Raw genomic sequence first — 14,270 nt, 5'->3', positions numbered from 1 at the left:
TCCTGCCTCAGCCTCCCGAGTAGCTGGGACTACAGGCGCCCGCCACCTCGCCCGGCTAATTTTTTGTATTTTTAGTAGAGACGGGGTTTCACCGTATTCACCAGGATGGTCTCGATCTCCTGACCTCGTGATCCGCCCGGCCTCCCAAAGTGCTGGGATTACAGGCTTGAGCCACCGCGCCCGGCCTAGTAATATTTGGGTTTCTAAGCTCGCTCTCTCCTGTAATGCAACCCACTGTGTGATCCTCTTCACGCTGCTTATAGAAATTGGGGCTTGGAGAACCAACGCAGACATGCTGATACTCTGACTCCTGCTATTGTAACAAACTCTCCTCGATCTCTCACTCAGGAGTCTTGTGCCTTCCACTAGAACCCACAAAACTGTAGCAGGCTAAAATATGAGCTTACTAGTTGAGTAAAATCTCACCTTTGCCACTGTTCTTGACAATATAAAATATATACCTAATTCCAATTTCTGATTTTAAAAACTAGTCTAATCAATTACCAGGTTAATGTAATCATATAATTTAAAATTGTTTTGTGGGGGGAAAAAGTACTTGGACAAAGGTTTTGAAACATTGATTTTAGCAGTTTATTTATAGATCTTGGATGGAAGCAATTGATATAGTTTACTTGGAATCCCTAGAGTAAAAAAAAGAATTATTTTAAGGTGGGAGTCCTACTTATACTTTAAAATAATAATTAACTCCCTCTTGCTCACTGCCAAAGTTGCTTTGTACACATACAATGTACCTAATTAATATAAATAAAATAATATAAATTTTATCTAGAAAAATTTCCTAAATAATTTCACTGTATAATACATTAGATACAAATTTTACAAAACAAAATTGTATTCATCTTAAAGTTTCCTCCTTATTTCTGTACTCTGACTAGGGCCCAACAGGCTAAAAGAATCTTAAACACATCTCTACTAATCTACCAGGACTTGCGTACCTTTCAAATCCGAAGCCAAAGGCCTGCTCCGAGGACTAGAAGCATCTTCACGAATATAGTTGTCAAAATGGAATTTCTCTCTTCTTGAAATATAAGTTGATTTTGAAGGGTCATTATGCTGACTACAAATTTTATCACTTAAACTTAAATATTCTCGTTGAAGATTCCGCATCTCAAATTCCAAGGTATCCCTTTCATTTTCTATGCTTCTTACATAATTTTCTAAAAGTATTTTGTCTTCAGTAAGTCTACTGATGCTGTTTTCAAATTTTACATTTTCTTGACTATGTTTCTTTAGTTCTTCTTTTAGAATCTGATTATCTGTTTTGGTTTCCATTACCATTTTTGATAACATTTCACATTCCTTGCCAATTTCCGACAAGCTGTTCTTATAAATACTTGCTTCTGATTTTGCGTTTTTTATTTCTTGCAGAAAATTCTCTTCTGCAGTAGATTGGTAGGTTTGAATATTCTCAATTTCTCTTTCCATAATTTGTCTGGCAGCAGCAGATTCTTGTAATGTTGTTTCAAGATTGAGTTTTTCATCTTTAACTGTTTCTATTATTTGAAGAAGTGTCTCTTGTTCGGTTTTTGCCAATCTTTCTCTCTCTTTTAGCTGCATTGTCTCTAGCTGGTTTTCTTTTAGTTCATTTTCAAGTGAGCTTTTTTCTTTTAGAAGCTGGTGTATTTTTTTCTCTAACATTTCTTTTTCATCTTGTATCAACAGAATATTGGTTTTCATTGCTTCCATTTCTATACTCATTCGACTATTTTCATTATTGACAATGGCCATATCACTTTGAGTTTTGTGTTCCTTGCTTTTTAGTTGATCGAATGCTTCCATCATTTGTTGCTTCTCTAAAGAAAGTTGTATGTTTTTTTCCTCTAGAGTTTTATTTTGGCCTTGGAGAACATTATATTTACTAATTATTTTTTTTAATTCTTTAAGACACTCTTTGCTGTCTTCTTCTGTTTTACTTAACTTAGACTGAATAGTACTCTTTTCTTCAACCAGATTCTTAAGTTGCTTTTCATATGTTTCAACTTTCTGTATGAGAGATTGTGTGGTAAAGATAAGAGGTTTCATTTTGGACTTAAGGTTCAGATTTTCATTCTCCAGTTCTGTTACTTTTTTCTGTATCTGCACAGATTCTTTTAGGTAATTCTGTAAGTACTGAATTTTTGCAACACACTGCTCAGTAACGGAATTAACTTTGGAAGTTTTCTCGTTTTCAAATATTATTGATCCTTGTTTTACTAAAAATGGTTGTCTTTCTTTGTCTTTCATTTCGTGTTTTGTTTGGTCGAGGAATGACAGTGTGTATCTTGGAACTCTGGAATGGAATTTTAAATCTGTAATATTTTTGCCAGTGATGGGAATTTCTTTATTGTTTTTCTCATTTCTCTTTCCCCTGTGTATTTCACTCTTGGATAATTTTTTACATTTTCTACAAAAATTCACATGGAATTTTGACACTGTTTCCCTGAAGGGGAGTAATTTGTTTACTAATGCCTCTAATTCTGAAATTCTCTTTGATTTTATATCTTCATTTAAGTTACCGTCCATGTTTTCTTCCTTAATAAAGTTCATTTTTTCCTGGTGAATAGGGGACAGGTCATATTTATCATTACTTTGAACATTTGGATCAGTTTTTAAAGTCTGAAGTTCATTTGCAAGTGCCACTTCCCTATCGTGTGACTTTTGAAGCTCTTCTTTCATTTGTTTGATAGAATGGCAAATGTCATCTAAATTTTCACAAAATCCATGCTTGAGAAAAGGCACAGTAATTTTGGATTTATCCAGAATTACCGTATCAGCTTGAGACATCACATTTTGAGGTGCAGTAGGTAGAAAATGATAAAAGTTATTATAATTCTTCAGGATGTCAGAATTTTCTGAAGGGTGTATAATTATATTTGAAGATAAATTGTCTGTTGAAGTTCTCAGAGTTAAAGTGTCCTCAAAATGTATCCGGGATGGAACAGTTATACTTTGAGAGAGACTGTTCACACTATCACCACTTAATTTTTCTTCCACTGAATGAAGTGTCTTGGAATCCTTAAAATGACGACTTTTCTCCATAGAAAGGTTTTCTTCTCGATTCTCTGTAGGCTGTAACAAGAAGAAGTACACTATAAATGTATTGTCATTTGCCACATGTCCAAGCAGTACAGATAATATGTTGTGGAGGATTTATTTATGTACCCTAAACAAGCATTTTACCCATTTCCACAGCAAAGGAGCATAACAAGTATGATTTATTTTCTCCAACAGTTGTTTTGAGATCTGTAACTCTGGTCTTCACAATTTGCTTAGAACTTGCTCTTATTTCCTTTGGGGTGAGATACATGGGCCAACTCCTCAATTTCAGATATATAGAAATGTAGTGTCCTTCAAGAGGCCATCATAGGTAGATGGGGAAGATGAAACCGATAGGTCAAATGGGAGTTTCAGGCAAATGAATGTTTCTAATCCTGAGCTATTTGTTAACCTTAGCTTGCACTCGTTTCAGGTTAATTTAGGACTGTGACTATCCCAGAAGTGTGAATTCGAGTCAGTGTGGACACAGTGATGGTAACTTTGGTTCGGAGCTTTTCTAGGGAATTTACCACAGACCTAGGTCAATCCTAAGTGAATAGATTAGCTATAAAAACTGCCTTGTATTTGAATTTACTTGGGAATCTTTCGGGATCCGGACGAAGTCAAAAGTCCCTTCCAGATGCTCAGGAGAAATGGGCAAATTGCAGAAGAACAGAGGTAAAAAAACACACGTCTTTTAAGGGTTTCAGGACTGGACTTTCCTTATTTTCATCTCTGATGGTCCATTTTTCCTATAACAAAGGGGACCATGTAAAGTGAAAGGAACTGATGGTAGTCATGTTTTGAAGTACCTACATAGAGAAATGATTTCTCCAGAATAACATACCAAATCTTTTTCAATGCGCGCACCAAACGCCAGATTTTTTTCTGAGCCAAATTGTGGGTTTTCTACTTCAATAATACTTTTGTTCAATATTTCACTGATTTCCGACTGTACCTTTAAAAGTTGAGAAAAATTTCATTTCAGATTTGTAAACTTATGAATGTACAGGAATAATAGACGTTATAATTAAAAGGTGTGTTTAAATTTCCTGCCCATAAAAAGTCTTTCCCATTGTACAGAATATAAATAAAAGCTACTTAATTTATTGTAATCTTTATCGTTAATCTTTAAGAAAATTATGCCTTAATTGTTATAAAGTCATTAACAATTTAGTAAAACAAAGTTTTATGAACTATATTCAAATGATTGTAGATGTCTGATTTTTACATTGTTGAATAAGAGATCTTTGGAATCTATTCTGCCCCCTTTAGGAGGAGTTATCTTCCCTTCCCATTTCCCAGCAGGTGCTTTTAGTATAAGAACATTGGGATGAAGTTTACATTGGGTCTTTAGTGAATTTGTGGGTGTTACATACCCCCAATATCCATACTCTAGCCCTCTGTTTATACTTCTCCTTATTTCTTCTGGATGAAGTGTGGTTATGGTAGTATTGGTTCTGTCTCTAACTCCCAGGGACACCTGACTGAGCGCTAACCAGTCAGGGAACAGTAGCCACCTGACAGTGATTGGTTCAAGCACTGCTTGTGACCCAGTCAGGAGCAATCTGAATCAGGCCAAGAACTTCAGTCTAAACTATTATGAGCAAAGTGTAGCCGGGTGCGGTGGCTCACGCCTGTAATCCCAGCATTTTGGGAGGCTGAGGCGGGCAGATCACTTAAGGTCAGGAGTTCAAGACTAGCTTGGCTAATAGGGTGAAACCTGGTCTCTACTAAAAATACAAAAATTAACCAGGCATGGTGGTGGGCACCTGTAATCCCAGCTACTCATGAGGCTGAGGCAGGAAAATTGCTTGAACCCAGGAGGCAGAGGTCACAGGGAGCCAAGATCATGCCACTGCACTCCAGCCTGGGCGACAAGAGCGAAAACTCCTTCTCAAAGCAAAATGTCCTCTCTTTTCTGACTTGAATTTGGAAGGAAAAAGAACTAGACCTTCTAGCAGATCTTCTGCCACCACAGGGAGTCTGAGAATCCCCTACTGTGGAAAGCAGAATCAGGATACAGAGTGAGACCTGTTCTGACAACACAAGACCTGATCACGTGGACTCAGCCATCCTGAAGTGGGCTCTCTCCAGGACTTTCATTTACTTGAGATGTTAAAGTGCATTTTTTCCCTAAGCCAGTTTGAATTAGATTTTATGTCACTAACAATGAGGGTCCCTATTTGTAGTCTGTATATGGACTTTAAACATGTATTTAAAAAATCAGCGACTGCTGCGTGTTTTGGCTTGCTTCCAAACACAAGTGACACAGAGAGAAGAATGTAGTTTCCTTAAAAGAAATTTTGAGCCTAGAATATGCTGTGACCTCTATTATATTAAATTCTGTGTCAGCTAATCCATTGGCTAATGACCGTCAGCTTAGAAGATGGGATGATACTTTAAGGTTAGATATTTCATACATAGATTAAAAGAAACATACCATGCTGACATTCTGCAAAGTCTGCATTCGCAAAGCCTGAAATGATTCCAATTGATGCTGAAGGACCTATGACAAAAGTAAGAAATTGAATATTTTTAGGTAGGTAAACATATTATTGAATTGTTATGATTTCATGTCTCCCAAAGTTGCCTATTACTTGAAAGGATCCCATGAGGGTCAGGTGGTTCACATTGTTAGTCATTTTGCTAACTCTCCAATGTGCTTTCATGGAGATCTTTGTGAGGATAAAGTGGGAGAACCTGCATGCATTTAGGGAGTATTTGTTCTGAAAAAGATCAGCCTTTACCCAGAATTTTGGAGATAATAAAATGAAATAGAGACTCACTTTCAATGCTGATTGTGGTTGGATTTGGTTTTCTGATTCTGCTATGCAGCCATATTCTAAGAAGCAAAATTGAAAAACCACATGAGCTAATTCTTAAATTGTATTTTTTAATACCTGTAATAGAAAGCAGTCTCCTAACTCTCTTGGATAGTGAGGCAGAGATAATGAGAACTTCTGATATTCACACTGTGCTAGTCCCACAATAAGCTTAAGTGATCATTCTCGCTTGACTTAATATATCCACTTGAGGCTATAATAGTGTCTTTACTTTTTGGAGTACACCATTAATTTGCAACACCACACTTAAAACTCTGAAAAACTCAAGTATCAAATATCTTTGTTTCTGGGATATAAACTACATTAAAAAAACAAAAACAAAAACGAATACTCCTCATGTTATGGGAGACCCTTGGCAAAGTAGTACATAGACAGGCCTCAGTTTCTGCAAAATCTCTATGACACTTTTCCCCTTATGGAAACCAAGTTGGATCAACAGCGTATTTTTTGTCTTGGTCTTAAGCACAGAACCCACACGTGGCTTCTCTTGGGAAGTTTCACATTCGCGGTCTTTAGATCCCCTCTTGGCCCTGTATGAATGGGCCTGGGCCTGGAACACGTCTTTACCAAGAGGACTCTTTCTAAAGTCCTCACAGCCTGTGCTGGACTTGCTGCCATGTGTGGGGACAGCACTCCCTGCTTCAGACTCAGTGTGCACTCCTTTGTTCTGCTTAAGTATGTGTCATATGATACCTGGCCAACCCCACTACTCTGTCTGTCCCCTGCTAGACCGACAGCAGACGGGCCAGGAGGGGCCCTCTGGCTATGGGGAACTAACACCCACTACTGAGGCTGATCTTGCTCTGTCTCTTCGTCTCTTCGCTCTGTGAGTAAAGCGTTGTTCCATCTGGTGCCTGACTGTTGTGTTTTGCTTGGTGACTCTGATACTGAGACACAGTAGACAGAAGTGTTCCAACTTCTTTTGATAATAGGCAGAATGTCACTTGCTTGATACCTTCCTGAATAGAGTATAGATCTGCAACAGGGGAGACTACACCATGTTTGCAAATTTCCTTACATTCCTCTTCGTCTGCATGTCAGGCTGCTTGCTTTGTCAACTTTTTATTAAAGAGTGTATTAATAAAAGCTTTCAATGTCCTAAGTAAAACGTGAGCTATGATGGAATGTTCCCTAGGCTGATAATTTCTGCCTTAACTTTTTACAGAGGTCAGTGAATCTCCTTTGGATTGGCAGACTGACAGATGTTAGAGAAGCTACTTGCAAAGTACGGCGCCCCTTTTGCCCTCTGACCCTCATCACCAAAGGGGCAACGCTGGTTTGGAGCCTGGAGCTGCCTGGCTATTGAAGAACCCAGCCTTCAGTCAGAGGGCGGGGAGGGAGGCCAAGTCTGTCTGGGTCTTGCTTAGCTTTGCCTCTTCTTGGTAATAAAATGGCAGCTAAACTCCTGGTATCCTGAACTGTTCATCTAAAAAATAAGGAACTGAAGGAAGGCCCAGACCAGCATAGGAAGGAAACACGAAGTTTTTCAGACTCTAAAGTAATCTCTTCTAATGAACTTAACCAGAACAAAGTGCACATCGGAAAGAATATACCACCTAGAATCCCGCCACCCACAACAAACTGCTGTTAGTTTTAGGTGCCATCTTTCAGTCAGCTCTCTACGCACATATGTGGACGAAGTGGAATCCTTTTATACATCAATGGTATTTTACATAAATAGTACCCATATTTACTTGAATTTAAGAGAATTTTTAAAACTGCAAGTAGTGGAAATTATTTCTAGTATTTCGAATTTTTTTTTTTTTTACTACATGAGAGATATTATTTTCTAAGAGATCCCTGTAAACTAATGAAAATTAACATGAATTGAGATTGAAATCTTTATTGTTTCAATAACAAAAAGTTCTATTGTATTCATTTTTGACTTACTCCCTGCCAAGAGAGATGAGAAAATTAGCATTCTATTTCCTTCGATGCCTACTTCCCTCTTTTCATGATATTTGTTAGTTATATGATTTATACACTGTGAAGTTTTATGTTTACATTCTGTTCTGTAACCTTTTATTCTGAGTGATGTAACTGTTCAACATTCTATCTCCTTCCTATACCTACAGCAATAGCTTCCTTTTTCTGTACAGATTTTCTTTCACTAGGAAGATTTGCAAGTTCAAAGCTAAATATAAGATTCCTTTAGCTAAAATCAAATAAGAAATATAAGACCAAAAGAAATGTACAGACTTAATAAAGGGATAAAGTAAATCAAAGATTTTAAAGAAAACAATGGGATTTCTACATGTTGTCTACATCTATTTTTCATCTTCCACCTCTTCTACCTTTTTTGGCCTCAGCGTGATTGCACTGTTACTAGGCAGCTTAATGAACCCACGGGAGCACAAGATGAGGGCACGTCGGAGCAGGAGACGGGGCTAGATTATGCAGGGCCTCCAGGCCAAGTTGAGCGGGTTGACTTTTCCTTTAAGTAAAATGGGGAACTTTCGAAGGTTTCCATCATGAGAATGATCTGATCTGACTGAAAAGTTTACAGGTCACTCTGCTACATGATAATGGATTATGGGGTGGGAGTGAGAAGGCAGTTGCAGGGCTATTGCCATAATCCAAGTGGCGATGAAGATATCTTGGACTGGAATGGTGGTGGGGAAAATGGGGAAAAGTAGGTGGATTGAGAACACACTTTGGAGATGAAGCCAGCAGCGTTGCTGGAGGATTCGTTGGGGCCAGGAGAGAGGAATGAAGGATGACTCCTTGGTTTTTGGTGAGAGCAGATGGATGAGTAATGATGTCATTTACTGGGGGAAAACAGTAGAGTAGGAACATACTTTAGGAGAAAAACATTTTTAGATATGCTAAGGCTAGGTTGTCTGTTAAACATCATAGGAGAGATATCCAGTAGCCAGGTGGGTCTACCAGTGTATGGTTCATGGGAGCAGCAACGAAGGGTGGGCCGGGTACGGTGGCTTACACCTGTAATCCCAGCACCTTGGCAGGCCGAGGCGGCCGGACCATGAGGTCAGGAGATCGAGACCATCCTGGCTAACAAGGTGAAACCCTGTCTTTACTAAAAATACAAAAAATTAGCGTCGCGTGGTTGCACGTGCCTGTAATCCCAGCTACTCAGGAGGCTGAGGCAGGAGAATTGCTTGAACCTGGCAGGTGGAGGTTGCAGTGAGCCGAGATTGCGCCACTGCCCTCCAGCCTGGGCAACAGGAGCGAAACTCCATCTCAAAACAAACAAACAAATACGGATGTCACTGCTGGCCATGCGGAAGGATATGCATAGAAGCCTGAAGGAAGTGCTTGAGGAGAGAATGGAACGTGGAGATTGGTGGGCATGGAGGATAAGTAGCTCTTTCTGGTTTCACTGTGGAAGGGACGACAGTGCATCCTGGAAGAGATGTGAAGTTGAAGAGGGAATATTTTTTCTTTTTTTGAGGTAGGGTCTCACTCTGTTGCCCAGGCTGGAGTGCACTGGCGCCATCTTGGCTCACTGCAACCTCCACCTCCGAGGCTCAAGCGATCCTCTCATGTCAACCTCCAGAGTAGCTGGGACCACAGGTGTGTGCCACCACATCTGGCTAAAGGAATTTGTTTTGTTTGGTTTTGTTTTTTTAACCACAAGACATTCTAACATCCTTGTTTGCTGCTGGAATCACATAGCAGAAAGGGAGAAAAGCAATAATGCTGGACAATGAGGGAGGCTAATTGCAGAAGCTGGGTACTTGAGAATTCCACAGGAGATGAGATCCAAAGGAAATGACTTTTGATTGATCAAGGACAATTCTTCCATTGAAATGGGAGAAGACCTAGAATATGGGTTTCACAAATGTGAAGGGTGAGAATGAAGGAGTTTGGGTCTGAGTGCTTCTACTTTTTTCATATAGTGTGGGACCATATTACAAGGAGAGAGGCCAAGGAGAAAGGTGTTAGAGATTTGAGAACAGGAGGAGTGAAATAGCTTTTCTTGCAGAGGGTTTGAAAAAGAATTTGCTGTGGAACTAAAGTAAGTTTTCCCAATAGCATTGAGGACTCATTTTAGATTCATGGCATGACTCAAAAGTGAGTGTTTTTCTCCAGCAATGATTCCGTGCAGGCAGAGAATAGGCAGGGAGTTGGATTCATCTATTTTTAAAAACTATTAACATAACTTTCTGTTTTTCTTGTGAGTTTCAGAGATGTTGGCTGCTACTTATTCCCAAAGGAAAGGTAATTTAAAAACTCAGCAAAACTTAGTCACACAGAATTATGTGATTCTAGAATTGGAAGGGAAATTATCCAAGAACCCAGGAGATAAAACACAATCACACTTCATCATTTATCACGTCCCTGCTAAAATTACAATATCGGGAGGCATATAAACAAACTGAAAACAGGGTCCCACCCACCAAGATTAGAGTTTATTGGGAATGTAAGGAATAGTACTCATCTTACATTCACCTTAAAATTTCCAGCTGTTTCATATTTGTGTCAAAGTGAAAAACAAGAGAGTCGTCAATGTGATGACTTTTGAGGTAATTTTTATTCTGAGCCTGCAAAAAATATTGTATTCAATGTATACAAAAAGTATCGACTGCATACCTGTAGCAAACAGACCAAGAGGAACAAATACGTCCTGAAAATGCAACAGGATAATGATTCTATATAGGATATCAGGCTCTCTGCAAGCTTTGTAATTCTCAGGTTCTTCTCATTGCAACCTCTGCCTCCCGGGTTCAAGCGACTCTCCTGCCTCAGCTTCCTGAGTAGCTGGGACTACAGGCATGTGCCACCACACCCGGCTAATTTTTGTATTTTTAGTAGAGATGGGGTTTCACCATGTTGGCCAGGCTGGTCTCAAACTCTTGACCTCAGGTGATCCTCCTGCCTTGGCCTCCTGAAATGCTGGGATTACAGGCGTGAGCCACCATGCCTGGCCACAGGTTCTAATACTGAGTTCTGCTGTGATAATTCAAGTTCATTTCTAGACGTCCCTGTCTTACAAAGCTTTGTGAGGTGTGGCACCCTCTGTATGAGGCTTTGTCACAGTCATTATGCAAAGAGCTATGCAGCAGGTTGCCTGCTGCCCAGATGTGAATTCTAGCTTTGCCACACACTTGCAGTGAGGGGTAACTGCAGGCAAGTGTCCAGTTTGTAGGTAAAGTCCTTATTGAGTGCACGGCACATAGTGAATGCTCAAGAGACACGAAGTCATTGCTGCAGAGGCGATATGATGATTATTTGGTAAATTCAAAATTTCTAGTCAAGATGGAGGGAAGAGAAACCTTCTCAAAATTCTCCAGTGCTTCTCAATTTTCTCAGAATAAATCCCAAATTCATCCATGGAACTACAAAGCCCGCTCTTGGTTCCTCCCTCCTGCCCTTCCCTATTTGTTCTGCTCCATTTACAAGAGCTGTTCCTAAATCACACCAGCCACACTCCCACCACAGGGTCTTTGCAGTTGCCATTCCCTCTGCCTGCAACGCTCTTTCCCTAGAAATCTGCGCAGATTGTTCTTTACCTCCTTCTGGTCTTGGCTCAGATGTGACCTGCTGAGTGAGGATTTCTCCCACCACCCTGTTTAAAGTGACACGCTTCCCACCCACCTCTGCCACTCCAAATATTCCTCCACCCCTTCTCAGCCTTATTTTCTCCATAGAATGTATTCCCCCCTTACACACACACAATAGCCTTTGTCTGTCCGTTCCCTCACTAGAAGGTAAGCTCCCTGTGGGCAGGGAATCTTGCATGTCTTGTTCACTGTTGGATCCCCAGCACCTAGAACAGCGCTTGAAACTTAGCAGATGCTCAAAAGAATATGCTCCACAAACGAATGAATGAATGAATGAAGACTCGGGTAGAACAGGGTGCTGGGAACAATACCCTGGTCATCCTCAGGTTCAAAAGTCTCTCACAAACCCATTCCAGTAATGGTGAATTAGGTTAACCACTAGTTCTCAAATCATAGAGACCTTAGGAACATTCTATAACTCTTTGTAACCTGGCAGTAGTTATGCAAATCAGGTCATTATTTTGTCAGTACTCGGGAATGGATCACTTGGTGACAATGAAGCGTCAACAGGAGGATAGAGAGAAGGGCGCCAGCCATACCTCCTAGTTTTGCCTGTAGTTGCAGGCAGGAAATTCCTGGGTGGCCCCTGACTCAAGATAACTGGTGTTTATTGAGAACCTGCCCTGTGTCAACCCCCTACCTGTAACCACTGTGTTCTGACAAGAAAGACTGTAACTCTTAAACAAATACATGTGCTGTTTTGCATGTAACTATTTTCTATACATGTTGGCATCTTTCTCCAGAACCCTAAGCCTCATTCGTGTTAGAAAACATGTGATCTTGCCAAATTAAGGTACTTCTATTTCCTCTGACCTGACATGCTCTCTTTGAGGTAAATACAGAGCTACCTCAATGTCTCAGCTCTCTGTGAGGATCTTTCTTCTACGTTTAGGGGCCCCCTTTGCCTCTCCTGGTTGCCCAGGGAAACCTGCATATCTCATGGGTGGAGGCAGGAGGGTGGAGAGGGAACTGGCCAGTGCCTGTCCTGCTGGCCTCCACTGGGGTGCCTGGGCACCCGGGTGTCTTCTGTCTGCTGAGGTGTGGCTGCTCTAGTCTCTTCTTTCGGGGCCCCGACAAGGCATTTTGTGAAGATGTTGGATGGTGGCGGGGCAGAAATCCTGTCCCAACCTCAGACCTCTTGGGGCTCAGTACTCTGGCATCAGGATTATCCATATCCTGCAGAGGCGCAACTGGGGGTCCAGGCGTGGCACATCAGTCTAGACCCTTCTTCTGCCCCGTGCTCTGCTCCTTCCCCGGCATGTCACCTCACAGCAGGCTCCTCTGAGAGGCATGTAGTCGCCTGGGACTCCACCTTCAAAGTCCTCAGATTCCCCTAGCTGGGTACCCCCATCTTATTCATAGTTTATGTGGAGCTTGAAAACTTTAGCTATGTGGCTATGTCAAATATCCTCCCCGTATAATATCCTGTAGTCTATAAATATTTACTGTAAAAAGTAGTTTTCTTTAGAAAAGGTATACACTCCTCCCTGGATATCCACAGGGGATTGGTTCCAGAGCCTCTGCGGATAGCAAACTCTGCAGATGCTCAAGTCCCTAATACAAAACGGGGTAGTATTTGCATAGCTTCTATGCATATCCTGCTGTATACTTTAAATCATCTCTTGATTACTTGTAATACCTTATACAATGTAAATGCTATGTAAAGGGCTGTTATACTGTTCAAAATTTGCATTTAAAAATTGAGGTACTGTTATTTTTAAATTGTTTTTTTCCCCCTGAATATTTTCCATCTGTGGTTGGTTGAGTCCAAGGATGTGGAACTCCCAGATACCGAGGGCTGACTGCACATCGTTTTAGTGTGTGTCCAAAAAACTCAACAATTCTTACTTAGCATTCAGAGAAGCAATGTAGGATAGCGTGGTGGTGAAGACAGGCAGTCCGGAGCCCGCCCCATTCCATGCTGCCTGTGTGACCTTAGGGAGTTAACCTCTCTGTGCCCGTTTCCTCATCTGCAAAATGGGGATCGTGACTGTTTGGACGAACGGAGGCAAGATGGTGCACTTCCGGGTTCTTCATCCCCCCCTCCCAACTTTTCCCGCGCGCGCGAAAATGCAGCCGGCGACCCAGGAAGGTGCAGACCAACTAGGCATGCACCAGGTGACGTCAATCCAAAGAGACCAAGATTTACCTGGTCGCACCTGCGGAACGCCCCTGACACGCCCGTGCCCCGCCTATTGCCCTCCCACTCCTAGAAAAGCCGCTCTCCGCCAGTGAGCCACGCGGTCTTCCTCCAGCCCCACTGAAGTCGGGATGCAGGAACCCCGCCCGAGAGCCCCACGAGGGGGGGACTCTGTCGGCCTTCTTTGCCGGAGGCCGACAGACTTCTTCCTCACACCTTAGGTTACCAAAATAAACTTGCAGTTTTGCTCCTACACTTGCCTACCTGCTGGTTCTCTTGTGCTCGCTCTGGTGGTCTTAGAAAAACAAATCAGTGACAGCACCTACTGCGTAAAAGTGTTGTGAGAATTAAAGAGTTGATCCATCACGTGCTTAGATAGAACAGCACTGGCACAAAGCGCGAGTGCCGTGGCGGCTGCTGTCAGTGTCATCACGGCCATGGGAAGCACGCCAGGTGAGCAGGTGGCGTGGGCCAGGTGCTGCCGCCTGTGTATAGTTAAAGGAGCCTTTTACGGCCTGGCGATTTTACCTGTGCCACTGCAGCCCCTTTCCTTCACCCCCTCCGAGGAATTTAGGATCTTGGATGCTGAGAGGAGAACGGAGTCAACTTCATCCTCTTCCTGGGGCTGCTTTTCTGTAACAGAACCGTCCGGTGCTGTTCGGTCGCGGGGCGTGGCCTGGCGCGGCGGGGCTGGAGGTGGGGGCGTGGCAGAGGGCTGGGGCG

The 14,270-nt window shown here is 41.8% G+C and overlaps 1 protein-coding gene across 3 annotated transcripts in view; it reads right to left on the bottom strand.

Moving 5' to 3' along the window:
• The window catches only part of CCDC110 (coiled-coil domain containing 110), a 32,481-nt gene that overhangs the window by 17,645 nt on the left and 566 nt on the right, over positions 1-14,270 (bottom strand). Inside the window, exons 2-7 of one of the 3 annotated variants that reach the window (XM_011959530.1) lie at positions 14,076-14,180; positions 5,826-5,881; positions 5,480-5,545; positions 3,884-3,994; positions 957-3,069; positions 592-641 (exon numbers count right to left, since the gene is read on the bottom strand). In XM_011959530.1, the coding sequence (XP_011814920.1) occupies positions 592-641; positions 957-3,069; positions 3,884-3,994; positions 5,480-5,545; positions 5,826-5,881; positions 14,076-14,180 (2,501 nt within the window). Of the gene's footprint in view, positions 1-591; positions 642-956; positions 3,070-3,883; positions 3,995-5,479; positions 5,546-5,825; positions 5,882-14,075; positions 14,181-14,270 lie in introns of those variants that run through there. The other 2 variants (XM_011959532.1, XM_011959533.1) reach the window with 2 other exon arrangements.

Source organism: Colobus angolensis, unplaced genomic scaffold (genome assembly GCF_000951035.1).
Source record: "Colobus angolensis palliatus isolate OR3802 unplaced genomic scaffold, Cang.pa_1.0 Scaffold5, whole genome shotgun sequence".
NCBI classification, from domain to species: domain Eukaryota; kingdom Metazoa; phylum Chordata; class Mammalia; order Primates; family Cercopithecidae; genus Colobus; species Colobus angolensis.
The sequence above is the reverse complement of the archived record's forward strand: the minus strand, read 5'-3'. Positions and strand labels throughout refer to the sequence as shown.